General features: G+C 43.9%; 1 protein-coding gene across 2 annotated transcripts in view; it reads left to right on the top strand.

Moving 5' to 3' along the window:
• The window catches only part of SUFU (SUFU negative regulator of hedgehog signaling), a 108,269-nt gene that overhangs the window by 31,127 nt on the left and 50,686 nt on the right, over positions 1-26,456 (top strand). For both annotated transcript variants that reach the window (XM_082854909.1, XM_082854908.1), the window contains exon 3: positions 1,983-2,119. In XM_082854909.1, the coding sequence (XP_082711035.1) occupies positions 1,983-2,119 (137 nt within the window). The remainder of the gene's footprint in view (positions 1-1,982; positions 2,120-26,456) is intronic.

Below are 26,456 nucleotides of genomic sequence, written 5' to 3'. Positions count from 1 at the left end.
CACCCATGCACGCGTGTGGTGTGTGCACAGCCCTCGCTGCTTGGATGCATGTGGCTACTCTCTCTGCATCTGAGGGTTCACCCCATCGCACAGTCTGAGGAGCATGTTTCTTTTAGTCTGTTTCTCAAGTTTTTGCGGTTAGAAATCATGTATTTTTCTTGGCCTGAGATGAAAGCCCTGGGAGTAATGGTCTAATACATTTTACAAAGCTGCCTCTAATTGGCGGCTGCTTGAAATCTTCCCTTTGCCCTAGTGACCCATCTCCCTTTGTAGGGTTTTAACTACTCCAAGTCAGTCTTGCATTACCCCAGGTTTTCATACCCCTCGTGAGCCTATAGCCCTTGGGAGGCAGCTCTTACAGCCTCAGCTTGCTTAGCTATTCCCTCAGCCTTTCTGCATAGAATTGCCCCCAAACAGGGCAATTCAGCAAGGAAGGAAAATAGCTTACACTGCATCCTGCCAAGCATCTTCTAGCCCGGTCTCCAAAATTCTAGGAGTGTACCCCAAAATGGAGTGTGCCTCCCACAATTATAGATACTCAGAGAAAATAGTGATTCTAAGGCTCCTTTTCAGTCCTTTAGAGGACTTAGCTTATCAGAGGTGAGCTCCTCACTGCAGCAAGTGCAGGAGGGCTGGACTAACTCGGGTACACAAGCAGGGCTAGCCCTGATGTCAGAGCTTCTGAGACGTTAGCACCTCTTTCTGCCCAGTCTCCCGGCCCGGCCCCTTGGGGACGATGGTGGTGATGATGGAGGAAAGATGCCACGTGGAATCCCAGGGTTGGGCACTGACTGCATCACTGCCCCTTCAGCATTCTCCCCTCTGACCGCCTGTTCCGGTATCTTGGCGCACAAGGAGGTGTTGGCTGTCATCTTATTTTATGGCTTGTATTCGTATGCTGAGGAGTTTAAATGTGTATAATCATTGTGGCTCATGTTTGTACAAGATATTATTACTGAAAATTATATCATGAACATAGTTTAACTTTTAGTCCTTCCCATGCTGGCAAGCCTCCTGTAACTCTCAGGAGCCCCTCCCTGAATGCTTCCCTCACCCCAGGAGGTGCCACCACCAACCAGCATTGCTCTCTCGTCCACATCATTTCCCTCTCTGGCAGAAGTCCATTTCAGGGACTCCTGTGGACACTCAGCCTCCTGGGCGTTTCCTAGCAGACAGCGAGGCAGGCACTGCTCCCCCTGCCTCATCTCCCTATGATGTTTGTGGCCATCATCATTCTGGGCCACTTGGGGATGGGAAGGGAGGGCAAACTCTGCTTCCTCAAGGTTCCAGTGATTGAAGAGTACACACAGAGTGCCAGGTTTCAGGAAGAGCATGTGCTGATTGATGAGTGCATGCGGGGTGCTGGCTTTCAGGAAGATCATGGGCCCTCCCAGTATTTGGGTATTTGGAATCTGCTTTGGGACCCATCCTCAAATGCTGAGTTTGGAGGCCAGCCAGTTTAGCCCAAGGATTGTCCCCTTGTGGGGCAGGGTGGAGGTGGGAGTGGAGGAAGGGTCCCATCCTCATAGGGCATACAGTAGGACATATATCCTTAGCAAAGTAAGTAGGTGCGTATTAATACCTTGAAGGAATAAAGAGTGTAAGGGTTATTTTCAGTAATAGAAATCTTCCCTTTGCCCTAGTGACCCATCTCCCTTTGTAGGGTTTTAACTCAATCATACAGAAAGGAATGTTCCAGAGCCACAAAACCTGGAACTCGTAATTCAGAGTACCAGCAGGGGAATTTGATTGGCGAGGCTGAGGTCACACACATGTGCTGTAGCTGGCAGGAGGGCAAGGCTAGAGTTCTTGTTCCGTATTGGCTATCGAGGTCCTTCCTCCCCTCAAGGCTCAAGATTCTTCCGACTAGGGGGTTTGGATGCCGAGCCTACCCAAAAAGGGAAAGAACTTTAATTAGACAACAAAACAGTGTTTTCCCTAAGGTAGTTAAACAAAAAACATTTGCTTTTTATTCCTTCCAGATTCACAGGAGCAGATGGACCTAGTGGTTTTGGCTTTGAGTTGACATTTCGTCTGAAGAGAGAAACAGGGGAGTCTGCGCCCCCAACATGGCCAGCAGAACTAATGCAAGGCTTGGCCAGATATGTGTTCCAGTCAGGTAAGAGCCCCAGGAGCTGGCTGGTGTGCTTGTCCTTTCACCATGAGCCTGCTTGGGTTGGGAACCTGAAGGTATATTTTGTTGTCCGTGGAAGGACCTTTCCTGGGAGTGCTATACCGCATTTGTACCATAAGGGTGGCTTGTTTCCTGGCGTTTCCTGGGTGGAAAGCTGCCTGGGCCATGGGAGGGAAGGATATGTCATATGACCTCCTGCAGCGGGAGTCCCTGACACCCTGAGCCTTGGTTGCAGTCTGCCAGCCATACTTCTGATTCCCAGGGAGCCAAAGGCCAGCTCAGCATGGAGCTGACCAGCACTTCCTCTGTCTCCCCCTTTTCCCACAGTTAGCACACTCTTTCCTCCCTGATGCCAGTGGCCTAGCCACCTCCATTTCTGGGGCACGAGCACACATGTTAATCTTGGCTAAGTCTAGTGTTCACAGTAGAGGATAGGGCAGAGAGAGAACGAATTACCTTGAACCTGCTCCCTCACAGTGTGAATGGGACGTTGGAATCAGGCAGGACCTTGACAGTCAGAAATATTGTTTGATTCACATGATTCAAGTGCCCTCCAGGGGATGGTCCTGTGCCCCTGGTGCCCTTCTGGAGACTGCTAATATGGAACCGGAAGTGGGGACTTTTGTGCTGGGAGCCTTGGTTGCATGCTCTTGACTCAGCCTGCCTCTAGTCCTCAAGTGGGATGAAATGTCGGAGTGGAATTCAGTACCTTTTATGGAGGGTTGCATATCATCTGAATGTTTCTGTGTGGTTAATTAATTGCTCAGAAACATTTCCCATATGACTTTATATTTTGTGTCTTTGGTTTGGTAAGTAGTTTTCAAATGAAAGCCAACACAATTTTATCCAACTCTTGCTCTTTGACTGTCATAGATAGGAGCAGACTAGCATCTAGGCCAGGGTCTCTCAAAGTATGGTCCATGGACCCCTGCATCAGAATCAGCTGGAGAGCTTGTTGCAAGCACACATTCCTGGGCCCCAGAGGAGATCTCTGACTTAGAATCTTTGGTGGGTGATGTTCCCAGATGCTCTGGTAGAGACTAAATTTGGAGAACCATAGATCTGGCAACTTCTCTGAGTATAGTGACTTTTTTTTCAGCCTTGAGTAGGCTATAAATTGGGGGTGCAATTGACCATGTAGGTTGAAACCCTCTGTCCTCGTTTCAGACCCCTGGGGGTCAGTTGTTGGCTGGTTGGCCATCATGTAATGGGACTGATCCTTAACTACCATCTATCATTGTGTGGCCTATGGGATAGTACCCTTTTGAAGGCTACAGTGGATCTTCTGTAAGCAAGGGTTCCCAAACCTGGCTGCTCATGAGATCCTCTGGGATCTCAACACACTGAGTCCCAAACGCTCCCGGAGGGCTCTGATTCAGTTGGTCAGAGGTGGGACTGGGGCATCTGTTTCTTAACCAGCTTCCCGGGGGATTCTAATGCAGCTGGTCTGGGGATGTTGTTTGGACTCTAAAGGACTGTTGATGGGAAGACGTATCATTCACAGGGGCAGGGGAAGCAGGCTGCTTGAAGCAGCTGGCTCATGTGATTTGGTACTATCCTAGCGTCTAGGTCTGCACAATCTTTTTTTTTTAAGATTTATTTATTATTTATTTTATTTATTTTTGGCTGCATCGGGTCTTAGTTGTGGCATGGGGCATCTTTCGTTGCGGCATGCAGGCTCTTTGTTGTGGCACGCGGGCTTCTCTCTAGTTGTGGCGTGCAGGTTTTCTCTTCACTAGTTGTGGCACGCAGGCTCCAGGGCACGTGGGCTCTGTAGTTTGCGGCAAGTGGGCTCTAGTTGAGGCACACAAGCTCAGTAGTTGTGGCACATGCATGGGCTTAGTTGCCCCGTGGCACGTGGGATCTTAGTTCCCTGACCAGGGATTGAACCCACGTCCCCTGCATTGGAAGGCAGGTTCTTTACCACTGAACCACCAGGGAAGTTCCCTGCACAATCTTTTAATGTTTTAAGATTGTGCCAGGAGTCTACTGCCTGAACCCACTGTGTCCCCTTCTCTCCCTTCTTTGATGCCTGTAACTGATGCCGATATAGAACTGTCTTTGAGAAAACAGACCTTTCTTCAGTCTAATGCTCTCCCAACTGACCTATTTCAGCTCCTGGAAAATAGACATTTCTTGACATGGAATTTGATCTACTATAGGAAATGGGGCTCTAAGGACTAGGCAACCTCTTGCTTGTATAGACAGGTAGCTTCCTGCCCAGTGCTTAAGCCAGTACCTTTATATGTTTGTTTGCACTTAATGTACCTGCTCATGTGGATCAAGATCAGAGAAATGTAGAACAGGTGTTATGAATCACTGTCAGGTGGAGTCAAGCAGATGAACCTCTGAAATAGTTCTGATGTTATAGTTCTGAAATAATAACGCAAGTGGGGAGAAAAGCGGGATTTGATTTGCAAGGGTTCATTTCAGCCACACAGTAAACATCACAGTGGCTGTTTTGCAACACTAATGTGATCATTGATTCAGGTACATTATCAACAGATGTCAAAACTATCAGATAAAAAAGATTGTTGGGGTATAACATAGTCACAAGGACTCAAAGAATCTCTCCACAGATTACTTATGTGCTACGAAGAGAAAAAGAATACCTTTACAATGGAAAAGTTTGGGTGGGCATCAGCTTAACCAAATAATCAAATGTAGCAACACAAAAATGGAACAAATGACTACTATGTACCTCCTTACATGTTACCCTGTGAAATATAAAGCACCAACCATGTAACACTTTATTTATTTATTTATTTATTTTATTTTTGGCTGCACTGGGTGTTCGTTGCTGCACGTGGGCTTTTCTCTAGTTGCAGCGAGCGGGGGCTACTCTTTGTTGGAGTGCGTGGGCTTCTCATTGTGGTGGCTTCTCTTGTTGCCGAGCACGGGCTCTAGGTGCACGGGTTTCAGTAGTTGTGGCACGTGTGCTCAGTAGTTGTGGCTCACAAGCTCTAGAGTACAGGCTCAGTAGTTGTGGTGCACGGGTTTAGTTGCTTACGGCATGTCGGATCTTCCCGGACCAAGGACTGAGCCCCTGTCCCCTGCATTGGCAGGCGATTCTTAACTACTGCGCCACCAGGGAAGCCCCCATGTAGCACTTTTCCAAAAATGTTTCACCTGAATTGAATCCTGAGCATATAGTCAGGTGAATCCAGATTGTGGGATATTTTACAAGACAGCTGCCTGGACTCTTCAAAAATGTCAGTGCTCTAGAAGAAAACATGGCAAGGGGCTGGAGCTGTCCTAGATCAAAGAAAACATGACAGTTTAAATGTATGCATGATCCTTGATTGGACCCTGAATTGGAAAAAAAAGGTTATTTTTAGGGCAATTAGAAAAAATATAGACTGTGTATTAGATAACAGTACTGTGTAACTGTGAAATTCCTTGGGTGTGATATGGTATTATGGTTATAAAGGATAGTGTCTTTGTTCCTAGGAGATAAAAGCTGAAGTATTTCTCAATAAAATGACATGATATCTGCAACTTAACTTTCGAATGACTTGGCAAAAAAAAGTGTGTCGGGGGGAGACAGAGGAGAAAGCAAATGTGGCAAAATGTTAAAGGGTGAGTCTAGGTGAAGGATGTATGGAGGTGAAGGGTATATTGTACTATCCTTCTAACTTTTCTATGGGACTGAAAATTTTGAGAATAAAAAGTTGTGGCTGTTTCTTGAGTGTATGTTGCCTGGTGCGGCTCCATAGTCCTGTCTGCTGCGACAGGCCCTTTTATGGTGTCTGTAATGTAACAGCTATAGTTTGTGCCTGTAGATCACTTCAGGCGTTTCACAGCAGCCGCAGGATGACTACACTCCCAAAAGTATAATACCTGATTTTCTGTTTTCCAGATTTTCATACTATGATTGTACTACTTGAATAATAACTAAAACAAATCTTCCTTAAATTCTTTTTGAAACATGGCAGGGAGTAGTAATTATTTAAATAATGGGAAAATGATGAAGAAAAGTGTATGGCAACTGATGTAAGAGAGAAGACCATGGCTATGAGCCTGGATAGTGAGGACAAGAGCTAAAATTTAGTGGTGTGTTCTATGTGCCAGGTGCGGTTGTAAGTGCTCGTTCAATGTGCAGTAAAGCCCTGTGAGTTAGGCGCTGTTATACCAGCTCTACAGCTGCAGAAAGGAAGACAGGCAGAGAGGGGAAGTAGCTTGTTCAAAATCACACAGCTAGTAAGTGCAAAGGACAGCCGTTGTAGTTCTTAACGCCGCTCTCTTAACCATGACACCACGTTGCTGGTGGCCCAGCTGATATTTGGGCTGCTACATGTCTCAGGCTGGACCATGAGGTTTGAGAATCATCCACATGGGTGATTGCACTTGTGCACATAGCCTCTGAGCTCCAGCATGCCTTGCTCGGGTATTCTGGAACATTTGGAAAATACATAGAGGAGGGCTAAAGCCATTCGTAATATTACCCAAATCCTCTTAAACCCACACTTTCGTCTTTTAACTCTTGTTCATGAAAATATGCATATAAAAAGTACAGCTTGCTGAGAGTTAACAAACTAAACACACCCCATGTAACCAGCACCCAGATCAAGAAACAGGCTAGTTCTCCAGAAACCTCCCTTGTGCCTCCTCTCAATCACCTTCTTACCTTTTCTTCCCTTCTCTCTTTCTCTCTTCCCTTCCCTCCCTCCCTGCCTCCCTTCCTTCCACCTTTCCTGTTTCACTGCATAGTACAGGTCCTCAGCCCAATGTCCCTGAGCTCGTTGGTAAGTTAGGTAGGTAGCTAGGCTACATAGCCCCCGTTTCCACTTCTCTCCCTGGCACTCTTCACCATCTTGCACATTACTGCTAGATCAAGGAGGACAGAATAGTATCATGGTTAAGAGCATGGCCCCTAGGCCCAGACTGCCTGCATTTTTACCTCAGCTCTGCCAGTTACTGCCTCCTGACCTTGGGCATCATAACTTATTTGCTCAACTATAAAGCAGAGATAATAACAGTAACTATACATGAAGTTCTTGAGATGATGAAATGAGTTAATACCTGCAAAGCACTTAGAACAGTGCTTGATACATAGTAAGTACTATTGATATATAAGTATCACCCACAATTATTATTATTATTCAGTCTTCAAAAACCTTATGTGAATAGAGAAGATGGGTACCTTGGTCTTTTTTTGCAGTATTAGTAAAGACCCCATTTTACAGGAAACGCTGATAGGAAGGAGAGGCATTGCTTGTCCCTGTATCAGATGCCTGCCTCACCTGATATGATAATATTTGGTGCCATTATCTTTCTCTCACACAGAAAATTAATAATAGTGACACAAATGAGGTAAAATTACCTCATTTTGTATATCACAGTGTAAACGCAAAAAGCAAATTCAGTTCAACTGTGGCTCCTTGATTTATGTAGTTGGCAGTGCCGGTAAAGTCTTATACAAATGAAATCCTATTCTATATGCAATAGAGCCCATGCAGTTTAGTGGGACCTTGTAAGTAAATCCTTTTTTATAAGGTGAAGAATCTTTTTATAGTGTGAATGATTGCCCCTTTTCGTAACTCTTTCGTAAGACTGGATTTAGGCCTTTCCAGTTTTGTCGGAGCAGAGCACACTCTCCTGATGCTGCAGAGAACCTCCCTTGTAGGCATTGCTCTGTCCCAACTGGTTACACTCTACAAGGGTTACACATATGTTATTATACAGAACATGTATTTTATGTTTGATGTATGGATAGACAGACCTACACGTGTATACCTAGCAGCATAGTTCTGTGTGGTGGTCTTGCCTCACCTGGGCTGTCCACCTTAAACTCAGTGACTTACATGGAGTACCCCGCCCATTTGCATGTGAGAACATGCTGAGCAGTATCTAGTAAGTGGAATGCTTAGACCTGCTTTTCCAGGTCTAAACAGCATCCACAGCTTTGCCATCCAGACTTAGAAACAGCATCAGGGCAGTGGGAGGCAAGGGAAAGAGACGACGAGACTCTGGGGGGTGGTGTGATGGGGAGTGGTGATGCCCACGCCCAGCCTGGGTCTGCATGAGGCTGCCTCTGACGCTTGCTCTGAAGAATGACTTGGACAGGTTCTGTAACTTAGCCCCGACCTGCTGGAGGGCAGTCACTTTTTGGTTGGTTTGCTCAGAGGTAGGAAGCTGAGCAGTAGAGAAAAGAAGTGGAAACGTGAGAGGCCTGGGAAAGAAGAGTATCCAGAGAAGGTGAAGGAGTCAGGATGTGGGGGTGAGACAGGTTAGTGTTTATTTGAGTCGGGATGCTCCTAATCATGAGCAAATGACAGAAGCCCAACAAAAACTACCTGAAATAATAAAGACTTTATTGGTCAGGTTACTGGGATGTCCAGGGTTTCAGGCATGGCTTGATCTATACGTTCGAACAGTGTCCTCAGGGCTCCGACTTGTGTGTTGGTCTTGTACTGTAGAGTGACTCTTCCCACGTGCCAGGAAAGATGAGCACCACCAGCCAGAGTTTCCAGTTCTCCCAGTTTGTAGTCCCAGCAGGCAGAAGGCTTTTTACTTCCAACATTCCTCCATCAGTCCTGGGGAAGGACCCAGATAAGTTCTGTCTAGATCAGTAGGACACCCCCCTGGTTGGGGGTGGTGGTCCGGATGGAGCACCATGATTTATGTTTAAGGTCTTCCCCCTCCTCACTTCCAACTACACGGAGTGGGAGAGAAGTCCTCTAAAGCAAAGGGTAGAAAGCACTGGCAGAAAACATGTAGGTATAGCCCTTGGTAGGCAAAATCAGTTGCTCTCACAAGCTTTAGGGGCATCTACTGCCTCAGTAACTGTGATGTGCAGTTATGCTTGGAAGTCAAATCATTAGAGAATGCATAGGTGGAGCGGACACCTTTTGTTCTGTCTTGTATCTGTTGGGATGGTTTTGACTACAGGTAATAGAACACCCTAACTAAAATGGCCTAACAATAAGGGCACTTATCTTACAGAGCGAGCCATCTGGAGGTGGGGCGTTCCAGGGGTGGTTGTCATCTGTTCAGTGGTGCTGTTAAGGACCTGAGTTCTTTCTAACTTCCTGCTCTGCCTTCCTCAGCACTTTGGATTGACTTTTTAAACGTGTTCCCTGATACTCCAAAGATGGCTGCCGCAATCCCTAGCATCCTAGAATCACACCTGACAGAATCTGCAAGTAGCAAAAAAGACACTTCTGTCCCGAGTCTCTTTTTTTTTCTTAACTGGAGTATAATTGCTTTACAATGTTGTGTTAGTTTCTGTGGTACAACGAAGTGAATCAGCGATATGTGTACATATATCCCCTCCCTCTTGGACCTCCCTCCCACCACCACCCCATTCCACCCATCTAGGTCATCACAGAGAACCGAGCTGAGCTCCCTGTGTCTTGTGTGTCTTTTCAAGACCAATCAAAGCCTCCACAGAACCGCTCTCATTGATCTCCTCTTGCATCTCATTAGCTAGAGATATGTCAGAAAAGTGAGACAAACATGTTGGCTTACCGATCAGTATCCACCTCCTAGGGCTGGGGATGGGCCCTTGTTCCCTGAAAGTCATGGCCAAGGAAAGGCAGAGGAAGAAAAGTGGGATTCTCTTAGTAAGAAGGGGAATGGCCACCAGGTGGGCAAAACAGTATCTGCTCCCCTACCCAAGAAGCCCCAAGCATTACCTGGGGTCAGAGGATCCTTGCATACTGATCAGGATGCTGGGCCGGTATAAAAGTGTCATGTGGAAAGAAAATGTGACAGGGTAGCTGTCATTGTTTCACCTGCTACATAGATTTAGAACCAAATCCAGCCACTGTCATGAACCATTTGGTAAGTTCTGCAGTAAATACATCAGTAACTTCACCAGTAGACACTTCAACTTCTTTCCTTCTTGTTTGGCAGCCAGTTTCTCTTACTTCCCCATTCCCTTTTAATTTTATTGATCAGCTCACTTGTTCTTCTCAGATTGCCAGTGACTGTTCCCCTGCCCCCTACCCTCTGGGTTTCATTAGAAATAAACCATTCCCCAGCTCAGCAGGGCTTGATTTCTGAGCTGTGCTTTAGAATTCTGCTGGAGAGGCTGCCTGCTCTCAGTTCTGCCATTGGTAAGCCTTAACCACAAATTCCAAGGCAATTTCACTTGAGTTTCAGGAGAAACATGGCCCCCCAATCTTGTAACTGACACTGTGTGGAAATTCAAGTGCCTTCGCTTGCTGCTGTTTAATGGCAACCTCATGCCATGTGCTGAGTCGGCTCACTTTGTGATTCAGGCCCAATCAGGGAGATTGGGGGGAGGGTGCTGCCTGAGCATCCTGAACTCTGTGGTATGGACAGACTAATGACAACAAGAGATTTTTTTTTTTTTTTACATTTTCTTTCCTTTTCCCGTTTATAAAAGAAATATTTGCTCATTATAAAACTGAAACATAGGGACTTCCCTGGTGGTCCAGCGGTTAAGACGCCACACTCCCCATGCAGGGGGCCCGGGGTCGATCTCTGGTCAGGGAACTAGATCCTGCATGCCGCAACTACGAGCCTGCATGCTGCAACTAAAGATCCCACACGCCACAGCGAAGACCCCACATGCTGCAACTAAGACCCAGCACAGCCAAATAAATGAATATTAAAAAAAAAAAAACCTGAAACATAGAAATATATGACACAAAGTTAAAGTCCTTCATAATTCATTCCCCCGCTGAGGAAACATTAGTGTTCTATATTTCGACTTTCTTTTCAATGCATATATCTTTTATAAAAATGGACCATGTTTTTCATAGTTTTTCAACTTAATATCTTTTGGACATCTTTCCATGTTAGTATATTCTTTCTAACTGTACACTTCATTATCTAGATATACTTTACTTTAATCACTCTCCTGGTGTTGGGCATTTGGGTGGTTTCTAATTTTTCCCTACCACAAACTTGCAGTGAGCATCCTTGTAGATGTATGTCTTTGCACTCTTGCCTAAGTATTTCTGCGGGATAAATTCCTAGAAGTTGGATTGCTAGGTTAGGGGAAATGAACATTTTACATGTTAACAGCCATTGCAGATGAATGATTATATTATTGTAACAATACTTTTGTGATCATCCATAAATGTTATAATTGTTTTCAACAAACAACAAAATGATTGTTACATAAAATTGTTTTTATAGCAACCAAGTTGTCTTCTGAGTCCTTGAGAATTGATCCCCTTTCTTAGGTTACTTGGCCTGAGGAAGCTTGTTAATACATGTTAAATGGCATGCATTTGGGGTTAGGAAAGTGAGCAAGCTCTTATGTGGTTCTCATACTGTTCAGATTTAGCACAGGAACCCATCCATCATGCTTCCTGTGTCTGAAGCTGGAAGTGGTGAGGGACACACCCTGCTGCCTGAAGTCAGAGACTTTTCCAGATACTGACAGTGGGTCGAATTTTATTAAAGAACCCCAATGAATTATGGAGTTTTTTTGAGTTTTACCTCCTCCTACCTTTTCTAAAGTTAAAATTACTAATGCAGTTAGTCTTTTCCTGTTGAGGTCCTTTTTTTTTTTTTTGCGGAACGCGGGCCTCTCACTGTTGTGGCCTCTCCCGTTGTGGAGCACAGCCTCCGGACGCGCAGGCTCAGCGGCCATGGCTCACGGGCCCAGCCGCTCCGCGGCATGTGGAATCTTCCCGGACCGGGGCACGAACCCGCGTCCCCTACATCGGCAGGTGGACTCTCAACCACTGCGCCACCAGGGAAGCCCTCCTTTTTTTTTTTTAATTTAATATTTAAAAGTAAGTAAATAAAACAGTAGCTATGGAGCACCAAGCCATCCTTAGCACTTACATTCTCTTATTTAACCTCTGCAGTAGGTGGCTAGATGAGGAAGATACTGATGTTGCCACCTTTCAGATGAGGAAATGGGCTCAGAGAGGTGGTGGGCCTTGGAGAATTTCCTGCAGCTGGTGAGTGGCAGGAGCTAGTTTCCAGGGCCACCCTAATCAGTGTTGGTTTGAGTGCTGTGGCCTCTGAGCCTCCAGCGATCCATTTTATCTATTTATCTATCTATCTATCTATCTACCTATCTATTTATTTAGGCTGCTTTGGGTGTTGGGTCTTCGTTGCTGTGCAGGCTTTCTCTAGTTGTGGCGAGCTGGGGCTACTCCTCATTGTGGTGCGTGGGCTTCTCATTGCAGTGGCTTCTCTTGTTGCAGAGCACTGGCTCTAGGCACGTGAGCTTCAGTAGTTGTGGCAACGTGGGCTCAGTAGTTGTGGCTCTTGGGCTCTAGAGCCCAGGCTCAGTAGTTGTGGTGCACGGGCTTAGTTGCTCTGCGGCATGTGAGATCTTCCCAGACCAGGGCTCGAACCCATGTCCCCTGCATTGACAGGTGGATTCTTAACCACTGTACCACCAGGGAAGTAAGTCCCAGTGATCCATTTTAAATAACAAGAGGCCTTGGGGGAAAGGAGCACTTTTTTATTAGTTGTGTTTTTTATTTAAGTACCTGCTACATGCCGAGGACTCTGTCGGATGCTGGGTAAGCCCTGTGGAACAAATAGATAGGATCCCTTCCCGTAGGTAGTGGAGAGAGACACTGAAAACACAGGTGAATAAATATTTGATTCCATAAGATCGCAGAACGGGAAAGCTCAGGGTACTTCAAAAGAATAAAGTGGTGGACTCATTTTAGGTTGTAGAGTTGGGCAAGGACAGGACTAAAGGCAAAGAATGAGGAGAAGAATTTTTTGGCAGAGGGACCAGCACGTGTAGGCCCCTGAGGAGAGAAAGAGCTTGAGGAATATGAGGAACCGGAGGGAGAGAGAGGAAAGGGCTCAGGAAAAGCTGGAGGCTTAGCAGGCATGGAAAAGTGCTGGGCTTTGTACTTGCATTTGGACTCAAAGTCTTGAGGAAGAGTCTGGATTTGATTCTAAGGGCAGTGGAGAGCTACAAAAGCATTTCAAAGAAGAAGGGGAAATGACCAGTTTGGGGAGTGAAAACACTTTTAAAAAAATTAAGATGTGTTTGGAATTGAGGTGTTCTGAGCTTTTTTTCTGCCTGTATTGTTAGAGTGGCCCTTCCCTAGAAGGTGCTGGGGCCGCTGCAGTCCTTGGAGCACAGCGTCAGAGTCATGGATTCTTCTCAGCCCTGCCATTCTAGTCCTTGGGACCTTACTGCAGTGTCATCCTGCCGCCAGCCTGCCTCTGCTAAAGCTCCCCAGCCTAAGGAGGGGAACCCCTCTTCTCTCTCAGGGGTTGTCAGCAGCCTCTGCCTCCCTGTGCCCAGCAACACACCACAGGGCTCTCTTTCCAGGTTCAAGAAGTGGATCAGGCCTTGCTTCCTCATCCCTTCTCGGCAAGTGAGTGAAGGAAGTCAGAAGATTGAGTGAGGCACTTGGAGCGTGTCCCCAGGTGTGAGACGTTGCTAGGCTGCAGTTCAGTTTCCCATCAGCAGCTTGCTTCTCTCTAGATGTCCCAGGTGTATTCCATCTTTATATCTTTGCCTCAAGTGAAGTTTTCTGAAAGGAGATGCTCCATCATTACCAATGAGAGCTATTGAGTTCTCTCGTTTCCTGGTTCCATTGCCCCAGTTAGCTAACTGAAGCCAAATGGAGCTGCCTGGTTTTATTAATATCATTTTTCTTCCTCATACTCTTTTTGATTTTCCTGACGTTTTCTTTCCCTCAGCCTGATTTATCCTCTTTTCTGGTTGCTATGGATCTGTAAAATATTTTCCCTTTCATCTGTTAGTAATACTTACCAACTATAAGGCAAAACAATCTCTGGTTTCTCTGTACTTTCTCAAGATCTTCGATTAGTGATTGAAAGATTGTATTTCTATTCCACTGAAATAAAACAGATCAACCCCTCAGAAATGGTCTTATGGCCTAAAATTTAAGTGGTTTGCATGTAAATTATAATTTATCCAATATTTAAATCTAAGTGTTTTTAGGGAAGACTTAAATCCTAAAAACAGAAGCTGACAAAGTATAGCCTGTGGGTCAAATCCTGATGGACACCTGTTTTTGTAAATAAAATTGAATTGGAATGCAGACATGCCCTTTACGTATTATCTATGGCTTTTGTGCAGCAGCAGCAGAGTTGAGTAGTTGTGACAGGGACTATATGGCCCTCAAAGCCTAAAATATTTGATATCTGGCCTTTCACTGAAAAAAATCTGCCGACCTCTGACAGAGTGTTTTCCACTTCTGAATAACTATCCAAGTAGAGAGGTGACCATCCTTCCATCTCTGTGATAGATCCAGAGGCCCTGTGAGGTGCCTCGCTTTAGCTGGGGCCTGTGCGGTGGCCCAGGACAGAGGGATCACAGTACCTAGAGGTTTGTTGGGGGAGGAAGAATTTGAGGCAGATCCCTTTATCTTCCATGGGTCTGTACCTTACTTGGAGAACTGCATGAAATGTTTTGAGCTTCTTCTCAGAAAGGAGTTATTTGATAAAGGTGGTAAGCTAGGATATTCACCCTCAGACTAATTCTCTCTTCTCCGGCCCCCTAGGGAGTCTTAGTTGTTTAGCTCTTTCAGCAGAATGCGGCTCTTTTGTCTCTAGCATCTGCATTTCAGGGACGCTCCCTGCAGGGGGCAGTGAGGGCTTCTGGCCAGTAGAACAGAGCAGCCGGTGCGTCAGGAGTAGACCCAGCACCTCTGCAGGAGGTGAAGCCTTCTGGTAACTTGAAGGGGCTCCTAATTGAATGTTCAGTGAAAGGGCTGGAGGACAGCACAGATAGGGGCAAGAGCCCAAGAGGCAGCTTGCCAGTTTGGCCATGTGGGACCTGTGGCACCTGTGGGTCAAAACGGAACATCTCTGAGACTTGGTTACTTCATCTGTGAAATGGGGTAATCAGGATATCTACTTCATAATATATTCAGTGTCCCTAGTACAGTACCTGGCATAATACATGGAAGCAGTTAATATTATTTATGTGGTCATTTAAGAAGAAACAGGCTTAAAAGAACAAAAAAGATGCACATTACAACTCTATATAGAGTTGGGTCCTAACCCTGTTAACAATATGTACATGTCCATATAGATGCCTGGAGGAGATTCATGAAGATACTCACAGAGGCCATCCTAGGGTGATGGGGTTATGAGTTATTGACATTTTCCTTTTGGTACCTTCCAGCCATTTTAGAATTTTCTGCACAGAGCATGGATTTTATGATCAGAAAAAATGAGAAGGATAACTGTGACTGAATTTTTCAAAGAACTTCCCAGAGTCGGGAACGGTGAGCCCCGAGAAGCAGTCCCAGGCCAGTACCACAGGGCCAGTCACCACCTCAGAGTGTGCTCCCTGCTGCAGTTACTGGAACACCTTTAATGCCATGCCCTGATGGACCAGTGCAGGGGTCTGCTTTCTTGCTCGGTTTCTTCATAGCTCTCTCAGTGGGGAAAAAAATGACTCTCCTAAGCCAGACACAGCTCTGCTCTGGCCCCTCTGGCATTGGGTCTCCGCAGCCAGGCCTGTCTTCTTGCTTTTCAGGGCAGACATGGTGACAGGCTTGTTGTTTGGTATCTCTCCAGGACGCAGGGGCCAGGCAACTGGCCTGCTCCTCCCTGCGGAGCTCTGATGAAGTTCCAGCAGCATTTCTGACCCCTCACAGAGCCCTTCTCCAGGAATATGACAGTTGAAACTAGAACTGGAGGAAGAAAAGAGCAAGGAGCTTGGGTGCTTTTCAAGAGTGGTTGCAGCAAGCCCAGGCCGTACGTGGCTGTGTTGCTGGCATCAGTGGGGTAGCCATCCTCAGCCTTGTCTGGCCTGGCCCAGTGGAAGCTGCAACCTGGGGCACTGCACTGGTGCAGGGCAGGCATCTCAGGGACAGGCTGCAGCCCAGTGTCTGTGCTTTCCTGAGCCCTGGGCCTAGCTCTAACAGTCCCTCTTTGGGTTTGAAGATTTAGGGAGAACAGGACACTTATCAACTTCCTGGGCCGACTGGGCACGTCTGGGTACGTCTGGATCCCCACCCGGACCGGCCAGCCTGGTGACCTGAACTTGGGAAGCCTTTGTCCTGTGCGTCTGTTTACTGGGCCACTCAGATCATACATGCATTGTAATCTGTTTTGGCTGATGCACTTTCATTCCCCCAAACAAAAATAACTTTATTGTTTTTCCAGTTAAAAAGTAATGTTTAGGGCTTCCCTGGTGGCGCAGTGGTTGAGAGTCTGCCTGCCGATGCAGGGGACGCGGGTTCGTTCCCTGGTCCGGGAAGATCCCACATGCCGCGGAGCGGCTGGGCCCGTGAGCCATGGCCGCTGAGCCTGCGCGTCCGGAGGCTGTGCTCCACAACGGGAGAGGCCACAACAGTGAGAGGCCCGCGTAACGAAAAAAAAAAAAAAAAAGTAATGTTTTAAAACATGAAAAAAGCAAGTCACAGAACAGTGGGTAGAATGGGCTTGCATTTTTACTTTAAAAAAATAAGAAAAAAGTGTGACTTTGATTATATATGCTTAGAAGAAAATTTGAAGAATGCAAGTCAAACATGAATAGTGGTTATATCTGAGAAATGGGACTGATGAGAAAAGAGAGTTTCATTTTTCACTTTATACGCTTGTCTGTTGTTTGAATTTCTTATTAAAAAAAACCTCTGTTGCTTTGTAATTTAAATAAGTATATAATCGAAAATGAAAAATAAACATTATCTGAATCCCAGCCCCTGAGATAGCTACTCTTAATATTTGCTTACCATCCTTCTAGAGATGTCTCTACACATAAAATAGACAGTTTTACTAACAATACTGTACTGTATTAGTATGCTTTCTTCACCAGCATTATGTCATAGTCTAAGTGAATAGAGATCAGTAGCAGTGTTTGTAGTGGTTGTATGGTGTCCCACTGTATAATAGTGCAAGGAAAATGCATGGTTTTCCTCTACTACCCTACTTCCTTATATGACCAGATGTCTGGGTTTTTCCATACCAAGCAATTCTCCAGTTTTCTGCAGGCACCAATTAGGTATCCTACAATTCCGTTCAGTTCTGACACTTTTTTTTTTAAAGCTCTAACTGGCTTTATTCAATGATTAATTAATTGGGCAGCATCCCATCTAGTAAATAGAAGTGTGTTCCCAGTTCTGGCACTGTTTACCTGAGTTAATGTCAGATCCCACAAGTCAGGGCACAGTCCCATAAGACTGCTCCCACTTCAGACACCAGTCACAAGTCCCAGATTGTCAACTGTCCTTCTGACCAACTATCTATAAATTGGAGTTCCCATGACCCCCTCCTAGGGTTTGATAATTTGCTAGAACAGCTCACAGAACTCAGGTTACTGGTTCATTGTAACAGAATACAACTCAGTTGCAGCATTATTTACAATAGCCAAGACATGGAAGCAACCTAAGTGTCCATCAGTGGGTGAATGGATGAAGAGAATGTGGCATATATATACAATGGAGTATTATTCAGCCATAAAAAATGAGGAAATCTTGCCATTTGCAGTAACATGGATGGACCTTGAGAATATTATGCTAAGTGAAATAAATCAGACAGAAAGACAAATAAAAGTATGATCTCACCCCTCTCCCCCCAAAAAACACTCATAGATACAGAGAACAGATTGGTAGTTGCCAGAGGCAGAGGGGTGGAGAGTGGGTGAAATGGGTGAAGGTGGTCAAAAGGTACAAACTTCCAGATATAAAATAAATGTCATGGGGATATAATGTACAACATGGTAACTATAGTTAATAATTCTGTAGTGTATTGATATATTTGAAAGTTGCTAAGAGAGTAGATCTTAAAAGTTCTCATCACAAGAAAACAAATTTAGTTACTGTGTATGGTGATGGATGTTAACTGGACTTACTGTGGTGATCATTTTGTAATATATACAGGTGTTGAACCATTATGTTGTGCACCTGAAACGAATATAATGTTATATGTCAATTTTATCTCAATAACAAGAAAGAAAGAAAAAAAGGATACTCATTGGGAACAACCATATGGAAGAGATGAATAGGGCATGGTATGTGGGAAGGGGTGCAGAACTTCCGTGCCTTTCCAGGTGTGCCATGCTCCCAGCACCTGCACATGGTCACCAACCCAGAAGATCTCTGAATCTCATACTTCAGGGATCTTTATCAAGGCTTTATCACATAGACATGATCATTTATTAACTCGGTCTCCAGAGCCTCTCCCCTCCGTGGAGGATGGGGGCAGTGAGGCTGAACATTCCAAGCTTCTAATCATGGCTTGGTCCTTTCAGTGACCAGCCCCCATCCTGCAGCTATCCAGGAGCCCACCAAGAGTCACCTTATAAGAACAAAAGATGCTCCTATCAATTCAGGAAATTCCAAGGGATTTAGGAGTTCTATGTCAAGAACTGGGGTCAAAGACCAAGAACAAAAGATGCTTCTAGCACCTTTATCACTTAAGAAATAACAAAGGTTTTAAGAGCTCTAAGAGCTGGGGACAAAAAGCAAAATATATATTTTTTATTATATCACAGTATCAACATAGTAAGATAACAGACCCCTCCAGTATAAATAGACCCTTCTTGATGAACTTTCAGAGAGTTTCCAGCTTTCCCCCACTTTCAACAATACTCTAAGGAACATTTATGTATGTACATCTTGGTGACCATGTTCAATTATCTCAGAATAAATTTCTTTGTTTTTTGGCATAAATCAGTGTTTATTTTTCTGGCTAACGTACATATTCCTCTGGCGTTTGCCATGGAAAAGACCCTGCCTAATCTTTAGGGTACAAGAAATCATTCAGTCATATAGAACTCACTTAAGTGTTTTTCTAAACCTTGCATTTTCAGCTTCTGTGATGACTCTGTCCTCACCTTCTCTGTGGGCCTTTCCTTATACATGTTTCTTGAGGCGGGCCAGAGGAGTATATCAGATTGGACATTGTCAGCAGCAGAGATTTTTCCAAATAGGAAAAATCAGAAGATAAAATAAAGGAGCCCCTGGGCTTCCCTGGTGGCGCAGTGGTTGAGAGTCCGCCTGCCGATGCAGGGGACAGGGGTTCGTGCCCCGGTCCGGGAAGATCCCACATGCCACGGAGCGGCTGGGCCCGTGAGCCATGGCCGCTGAGCCTGTGCGTCCGGGGCCTGTGCCCCACAATGGGAGAGGCCACAGCAGTGAGAGGCCCGCATACCGCAAAAAAAAATAAAAATAAAAAAATAAATAAAGGAGTCCCTTCAGAGTTGGTGAAACAGCTGCTTTTACTGGAATTCATGTCTAGGCTGGTTTTGCCTGTGCTGCCTGGAACTGGTTCTTCCAAACAGTCAGGTTACCCAGCTAGGCTTATTGGGAATTTCAGAATCCCTGCACACCCTGTCCTGGAGGAATTTGGACTTGAGCTCTGTAAAGGATAACATTGGCAGTAGAAGTGTTCAAGGTCCTTTATGCTATTGACACATTTGGATATTGACTCTTGATGTTGATGAATTTGATTATTTTCTGCTGGTCTTGGAGGGTCTCTGGGGGAGGCGGGGGGCAGCTGTGGCTCTCCCTGGGGTCACAGAAGCTGGTGGTGGAAACAGTGGGGTGTGTTCATCCGTGTGAACTCTGGCAGGAGGCAGACATCTTGGGTCCTTGGCACCCAGAAGAAATTTCTGAAGTGAAATTTCTGGGTCACAAGATCTGCACATTTTGTAGTTTGGTACATATGCCCAGCTATCCTCCATGAAGATGATTCCACAAGGCTGGGTGGCCCCTGACCATCACTGCCACTGTGTTCTCTCACCTGTAGTTGTGGTCATTTGGCAGCCCAGGCACTGGAGAAGGACTTTGTAGCTTCTGAGGTCCACAAAGTGAATCACAGGAGTCTTCCCGTTGTTGGTAACTTCAAGGCTGGCTTTATTCTAATGTTAAAGGAGTTCTTTGACACTGGGGACATATAGGCTAAGCGGACACCATAGCTCAGAAAGCCCAGCTAAATGCACTTCCAAGCTCACTGTCATGACTGAGTCCCTATTCCATCCCTTCAAGCAGGAAGAGATGTCCTGGCAAGGAGTCTGGCCTAAGTACCAAACTGTTATCACTCATAATTTATTGCTGCCTCTTCCAATAACCAGATCACCCAAAATTGGTTATCCCCAGCCCACTTTCTGTATCTGATGGGTAGGGAACTTTGGAAGTACTTGGGCAGACACTTGGATAGCTGGAGGTCTGGTCTTTACCCTTGTACTCAGAACTAAGTTTCTGTTTCATGTTCCATCTCCAACCCAGCAGTCCCTCCTGGGTGCCATATGCTATAGGGGACATTGACAACTCAGAGAGTATCCAGAGAAGAGTGACTTTCAGACTGGCAAAAGCTCGCTAAACTGTGGTCTGTGAGGAATGGCTTTAAAAGTGAGGAAACTGGAAGGAATTCCCTGGCGGTCCAGTGGTTAGGACTCAGCGCTTTCACTGCCGAGGGCCCCGTTCAATCCCTGGTTGAGGAGCTAAGATCCGGCAAGACAATAAATAAATAAATAAATAAAGTGAGGAAACTGGAAACATTTTTGGTTTGAAGAGGAAAAGACTTAGGGATGAGGTGTGGAGAGTGGTGAACTACATATGACCCACACAGGTGTTTTAAAAATATCTGAGGTCTTGCCATGTGGAAGAGGGATTTGACTTTTCTTTGTTATCCAGAGGAGAGAATTAGAAAGGTGTTGACTACTCTTTGAGATGTGGAAGCATTTCCTAACATGGATAGGCCTTGGGAGGCAGTAGACCTACCATCTCTGAAGCTGTCCTGGTCAAGTCTGGCTTTAAGAAGAGAGGCTTCAAGTGCTGGGTATGGGGTTGGTGATCTGGGAGCTCAAACCACTGAACCCAGAGGCCACTTAAGACATGCTTGTTTCCTTCTAATCCAGCTTCCAGCTGGCTCTGCTGTGCTCTGGTCTGGCTTCCTGCAAACGGCCTGCCTCCTCCCTCTTTGTGCTTTCTGTCCCAGGGCCCTCTTGGTCTGACCCAGCTGGGCGATCTCTGAGAACGCCATAAATACTGTAGCTGTGTTTCTTGATATAAACTAAGGAAGAGGGGGGGTTCATTTCCTGAGCTGAAAATTAGAATCCTGGCTCCCTGAGGAAGTTGTCTGCTCTGCCACAGTGGGTAGACTCTGAGTGTCTCACTTCCCACTGCGCCCTTCTGCCTTCATTCTTTTTCTTGTCAACAGTGGTCGTGTTTTCCAGCGGTAGAATCTTTCAAATGAGTAACAGCTACTTAATTTGTACAGTACTTTCATCTCAAGGCAATTTTTACATATTTTAATTCTTTTATTTAATTCTAGAAACTACCCTGCAAGGTAGATAGTATCATGTTTTGATACATAGGGAAACAGATGCAAAGTTAAGTGACTTGTTTAAGGTTACACAGCAAAGGAAAATGCATCAGAAATTAAAGAGAAGTACGATTACACAGAGACTCTTCACTCGAGACTCTGTTTTTGCCTTGGACAGAAGGGTAGATATAATGCATTTGGAGTGACTCTTTGTTCCCATGATCTGGTAGAAGAAAAGCAATGAGTGCTGAGTGTTGCTTTCACCTTACACCATGGTGGCCAGTGACAGAGCTAAGAGAAGTCAGTGTTTTATTAATTTATCTTTTTTGGGGTTGCCAGAGGTGAAGCCAACCAAAAAGCTCTCTGGGTTAAAAGTTGATGTTTCAAGCAAATGCCCCATAAACACATGAAAGGAAAGATGTTCGTCCCATAATAAGAAAAATGCAAGTTAAACTACCCTGAGATACCACCTCTCACTTGTCAGATTGACAGAAATCCACGTTTGGTCACATACCCTGTTGCCAAGCTGTGAGGAAACAGGCACTTCCATGCATTCAGGGTGGGATGCAAAATGGGGCTATCTCTGTGGAAGAGAACATATCACTGTCTTGCAAAATGCTTATCTATTTACCCTTTGATACAGCAATCTCACTTCTAGGAATCCCAGACATATGAGCAAAAATATGAAAAGATATTCACAAATAGCTACTAATTGAAGCATTTTTAAAATCATATTTGAAACATTACCTATTTGTAATAACTAGTGCAGGCATCTTCTCACAACAGCAGTGGGTCCATGGGAAGATGTGGAAATGTGTGCATGCTTTGTCAGGCCTCTGCTGTGTTTACTGCTGTCCCATGGGCCAAAGTAAGCCTCCTGTCCAAACCTAGGGTCAGAGAGGGAAGGGTCTACAAAGTTACAGGTAAAATATATGAATTCGGAGAGGGTATTAATTGGGGCTCCTAATACAGTCAGTTTACCACAGAGTAAAGTACAGTTACAATCTTTCTTGTAATTCGTACAGCATGGTTTATAGATTTATGATCTTGGTTATGTAAGTAGAATACACTCTGTTAACAAGATGTCTCTTAAAAATGTATAAATCCAACCATTCTATTTCAGATATTTCAATATACATTAAGACGTTATGTTTGGGAATATGAATACTCATCATTCTATCTGTGCAGTAAAAGATTTGGTGGTAATAATGATAACGTTGATGAGGATAAGCAGTGGAACTGCCTCAGTTCCTGTGCAGTGTCCTCAGAGTTGTTGCTTAAAATGCGGGCAAACGAGTCAAAGCAAAAAAGTTTCTTTTTCATATAGCCTAAAAAGTTGTTGAATACTCAGGGATACAGAATCAAATATACGGTAATGTTGTGACCAAAATAAAACTATGGCCATTGCGATCTTAAAAAAGAAAGAAAAAAAAAAAGCAATGTGGACTTCCTGGCCGTCCAGTGGTTAAGACTCTGCACTCCCAGTGCAGGGGCCACGGGTTCGATCCCTGGTCAGGGAACTAAGATCCCGCAGGCCGCACAGCGCAGCAGCCGAAAAAAAAAGCAATGTGGAGAAAAGTATGTAACGTAAGTTATTTGTATAAGAAATCATGTTTTTTCTTTATATTTTTAAGTGGAAGGGTAAACCATATTATTTTTAAAATGGTGATCTATGGGAGAAGGAGGGAACAGAATGCAGAGGACGGGAAGCCAGACTTCTCTGAATATACTTTGTTTTTAGATTTATGACTTTGGAGTGATGTAAATTTTATATAATTATAAAACAAACAAAAAAGACTATAATATTACCAAAATAGTCCTTATAAACAGATTGTGATTGATCTATATTTCACATTGTATAAATTTGATAGTTTATAACCAGATGTATAATTTGGTCCTCATTATATTCTACAAAAGCATTGAGGAAATTTGAGTAAGAAAGTGTAATAATATAGAGAAGATTTCTAGATGAGAAGATTGTCTTGTTTGTTTTGTTTAAAGATTACTAATGCATATCAATAATGGAGCAAATGACATTACTACCTAATATTGAAAAAATAAAAGATGTCTTACTTCTGAAAAAAAAAATTATAAAACAAAAACCAAAATGAACATTTTTCCTGTGTTAATTTTCTGTGCTATAAAACTGATTATCACAAAATTAATGGGTTAGAACAACACACATTTATTATTAGTTTCTTTGGGTCATTGGTCTGGACACAGCTTTGCTGGGCCCTCTGCTTAGGGTCTCACAAGGCTGGTATCGAAGTAGTTGAAGGCTGCATCCTTATTTGGAGGCTCTACTGGGGAGGGATTGCTTCCAAGTTCCCTCAGGTTGTTGGCAGAATTCCTTTCCTTATGGCTGTAGGATTCAAGGCAGCTTGCTTCTTCAAAGCTAGCAGTGCAGAAAGAGTCTCTGGGGTGTGTGTGTGTGTGTGTGTGTGTCTGTGTGTGTCTGTGTGTGTCTGTGTGTGTGTCTGTGTGTGTGTGTGTGTCTACAGTCCTTTTTTAAGGGTTTTCACCTGATTCAGTCAAGTACACCAAAAATAATCTCCCTTATAATTAACTTAAAATCATTGATTGGGCCTCATATCCATTAGGATGGCTACTATTAAAAAAAATAAAACACCAGAAAATAATGTGTTGACGAGGATGTGGAGAAATTGGAACCCTTGTGCATTGCTGGTATGAATGTAAAACCACTGTGGAAAACAGTACAGTGGTTTCTCAAAAAATTAAACATAGAATTACCGTATGATTGAGCAATTCCACTTCTGGGTATATATCCAAAAGCATTGGAAAGCAGAGTCTCCAAGAGATACCTGTACACCATGTTCATAGCAGTGTTATTCACAAGAGCCAAAAGATGGAAGCACCCCAAGTACCCATCAACAGATGAATGGATAGACAAAATGTAGTGTATATGTACAGTGGAAAATTATACAGCCTTAAAAAGGAAGGGAATTCTGACACTCTCTACAACATGGATGAACCTTGAGGACATTATGCTAACTAAGTGAAATAAGCCTGTCACAAAAAGACAAATATGGTATGATTCCACTTATATGTGGTACCTGGAGTAGTCAACTTCACAGAGACAAAAAGTAGAATGGTGGTTGCCAGGGGCTAGAGGGAGGGGGGAATGGGGAGTTGTTGTTTAATGGGTACAAAGTTTCAGTTTTGCAAGAAAAGAGTTCTGAGAGGGAAGAGATATGGGGACATATGTATATGTATAACTGATTCACTTTGTTGTAAAGCAGAAACTAACACACCACTGTAAAGCAATTATACCCCAATAAAGATGTTAAAAAAAAAAAAAAGAAAAGAGTTCTGGAGATTGGTTGCACAACAACGTGGATGTACTTAACAGTACTGAACTGTACACTTAAAGATTGTTAAGATGGTAAATTTTATTTTATGTATATTTCAACACAAGCAAAAAGTAAAAATTTAAAAATCAAATGATTAGGGATCTTAATTATCTGTAAAATCCCTTCACTTTTGCCATATTCTCTCGGCAAGGAGCAGGGTGAAGGTCTTGCCCATGCTCAAAGGGAGAGAATACAAGATGTGAACACCGGGAGGGTGGGGAATCACAGGGGCTGCCTTAAAGTTGGCCTGCCACATTTCCTAAAAATTAAAAGCAAAATGAAGCAAATGAAATTCACAGCATATCCAAATGATGTCATAACAATACACATAGGGGCTTCCCTGGTGGCACAGTGGTTGAGAGTCCGCCTGCCGATGCAGGGGACACAGGTTCATGCCCTAGTCCGGGAAGATCCCACATGCCACGGAGCGGCTAGGCCCGTGAGCCATGGCCGCTGAGGCTGCGCATCCAGAGCCTGTGCTTCGCTACGGGAGAGGCCACAACAGTGAGAGGCCCGTGTACCGCAAAAACAACAACAACAACAAAAAACACAATACACATAGATTTTAAAACAGACTTTATATCCCTAATAGATATACCACAAAGACAAAAAAAAAAGCTGTTTTCAGTATCATATTGTTCATAATACTATTGGTACTATTATTCTGAAACTAGTATATGTGTATAATAGGATAATGCAAATAATTACGTTAGAAACCAATATTTTCAGCATAAGAGAAAAAAATATAAAATCAAATAAATTAAAATGCTGTATTCTGAAATTTTAACTGAAAATACCAGGATAAACTTGAGATGTGCTTTTTTAAAAAAAGTGTATTTTATCTCTTCATTAACAAAGTCTTGAAACAATAATCAATCCAGTAGCAGTAGACACTTCTAGGTCCAGATCTTGGTCACTATATATTATTTCCCATTAAAAGAAATCAGGGCTTTTTGGAGAAGTGGCTGATTCCAGATCTGGGGCAGAAAATATACAAGACGAGCCTACAACATCTTTTTATACTAGAAAACAAGGAAGCTACCAAAGACTGTGAAGGTCATATCAACAGACTCAGGAGTCTATTGTAAAGACTTCCACCAATCAAAGAGGGGACAACATAAGTATTAATAACAATAACAACTGCAGTGATTAAAACACAGCAGATATATTAAAATCTATGTGTTCATAGTAATACTTAAAAAGGCAGACAAACAAACAACAAGGTCCTGCTGTATAGCACAGGAACTGTGTTTAATATCCTGTGATAAACCATAATGGAAAAGAATATGAAAAAGAATATATATATGTATATATATATACATGTATAACTGAATCACTTTGCTGTACAGCAGAAATTAACATTGTAAATCAACTATACTTCAAAAAATAAATTTTTAAGAAAAGGCAAACAACAGAAAAACCTCACTGATCATCTTTAGAAGACACAACAATTTATTATACTGAAAACTGGCAAATAAAGGAAAAGAACCACACATTTACTCTGCCTTTCCTGTAAAAATTACCTCAAGGTAACTTTAGAGACAATTTGCGGCTTACAAACTGTAAAGAATGATAGAATAGTTTTTGGAACTTTCCAATGAAATATTAGATCTAGGCAATTGTCATCATTGGCTGCTAACCTCACAACCTCTAGCTCTAACCTTTGGTATTTACAGGAAACACCAAGGGACAGAGCAGCATGGGGATGCAAACAGCGAAATTCAGACTGTGGGAAATTCTACTGGACAAACAACTCATTTCCTTCAACAAGGAAAAAAAAAAAGAAAGAAGAATACAAT

Source organism: Leucopleurus acutus (assembly GCF_964270905.1).
Source record: "Leucopleurus acutus genome assembly, chromosome: 14".
NCBI classification, from domain to species: domain Eukaryota; kingdom Metazoa; phylum Chordata; class Mammalia; order Artiodactyla; family Delphinidae; genus Leucopleurus; species Leucopleurus acutus.
This window is presented reverse-complemented; position numbering and strand designations above follow the sequence as displayed.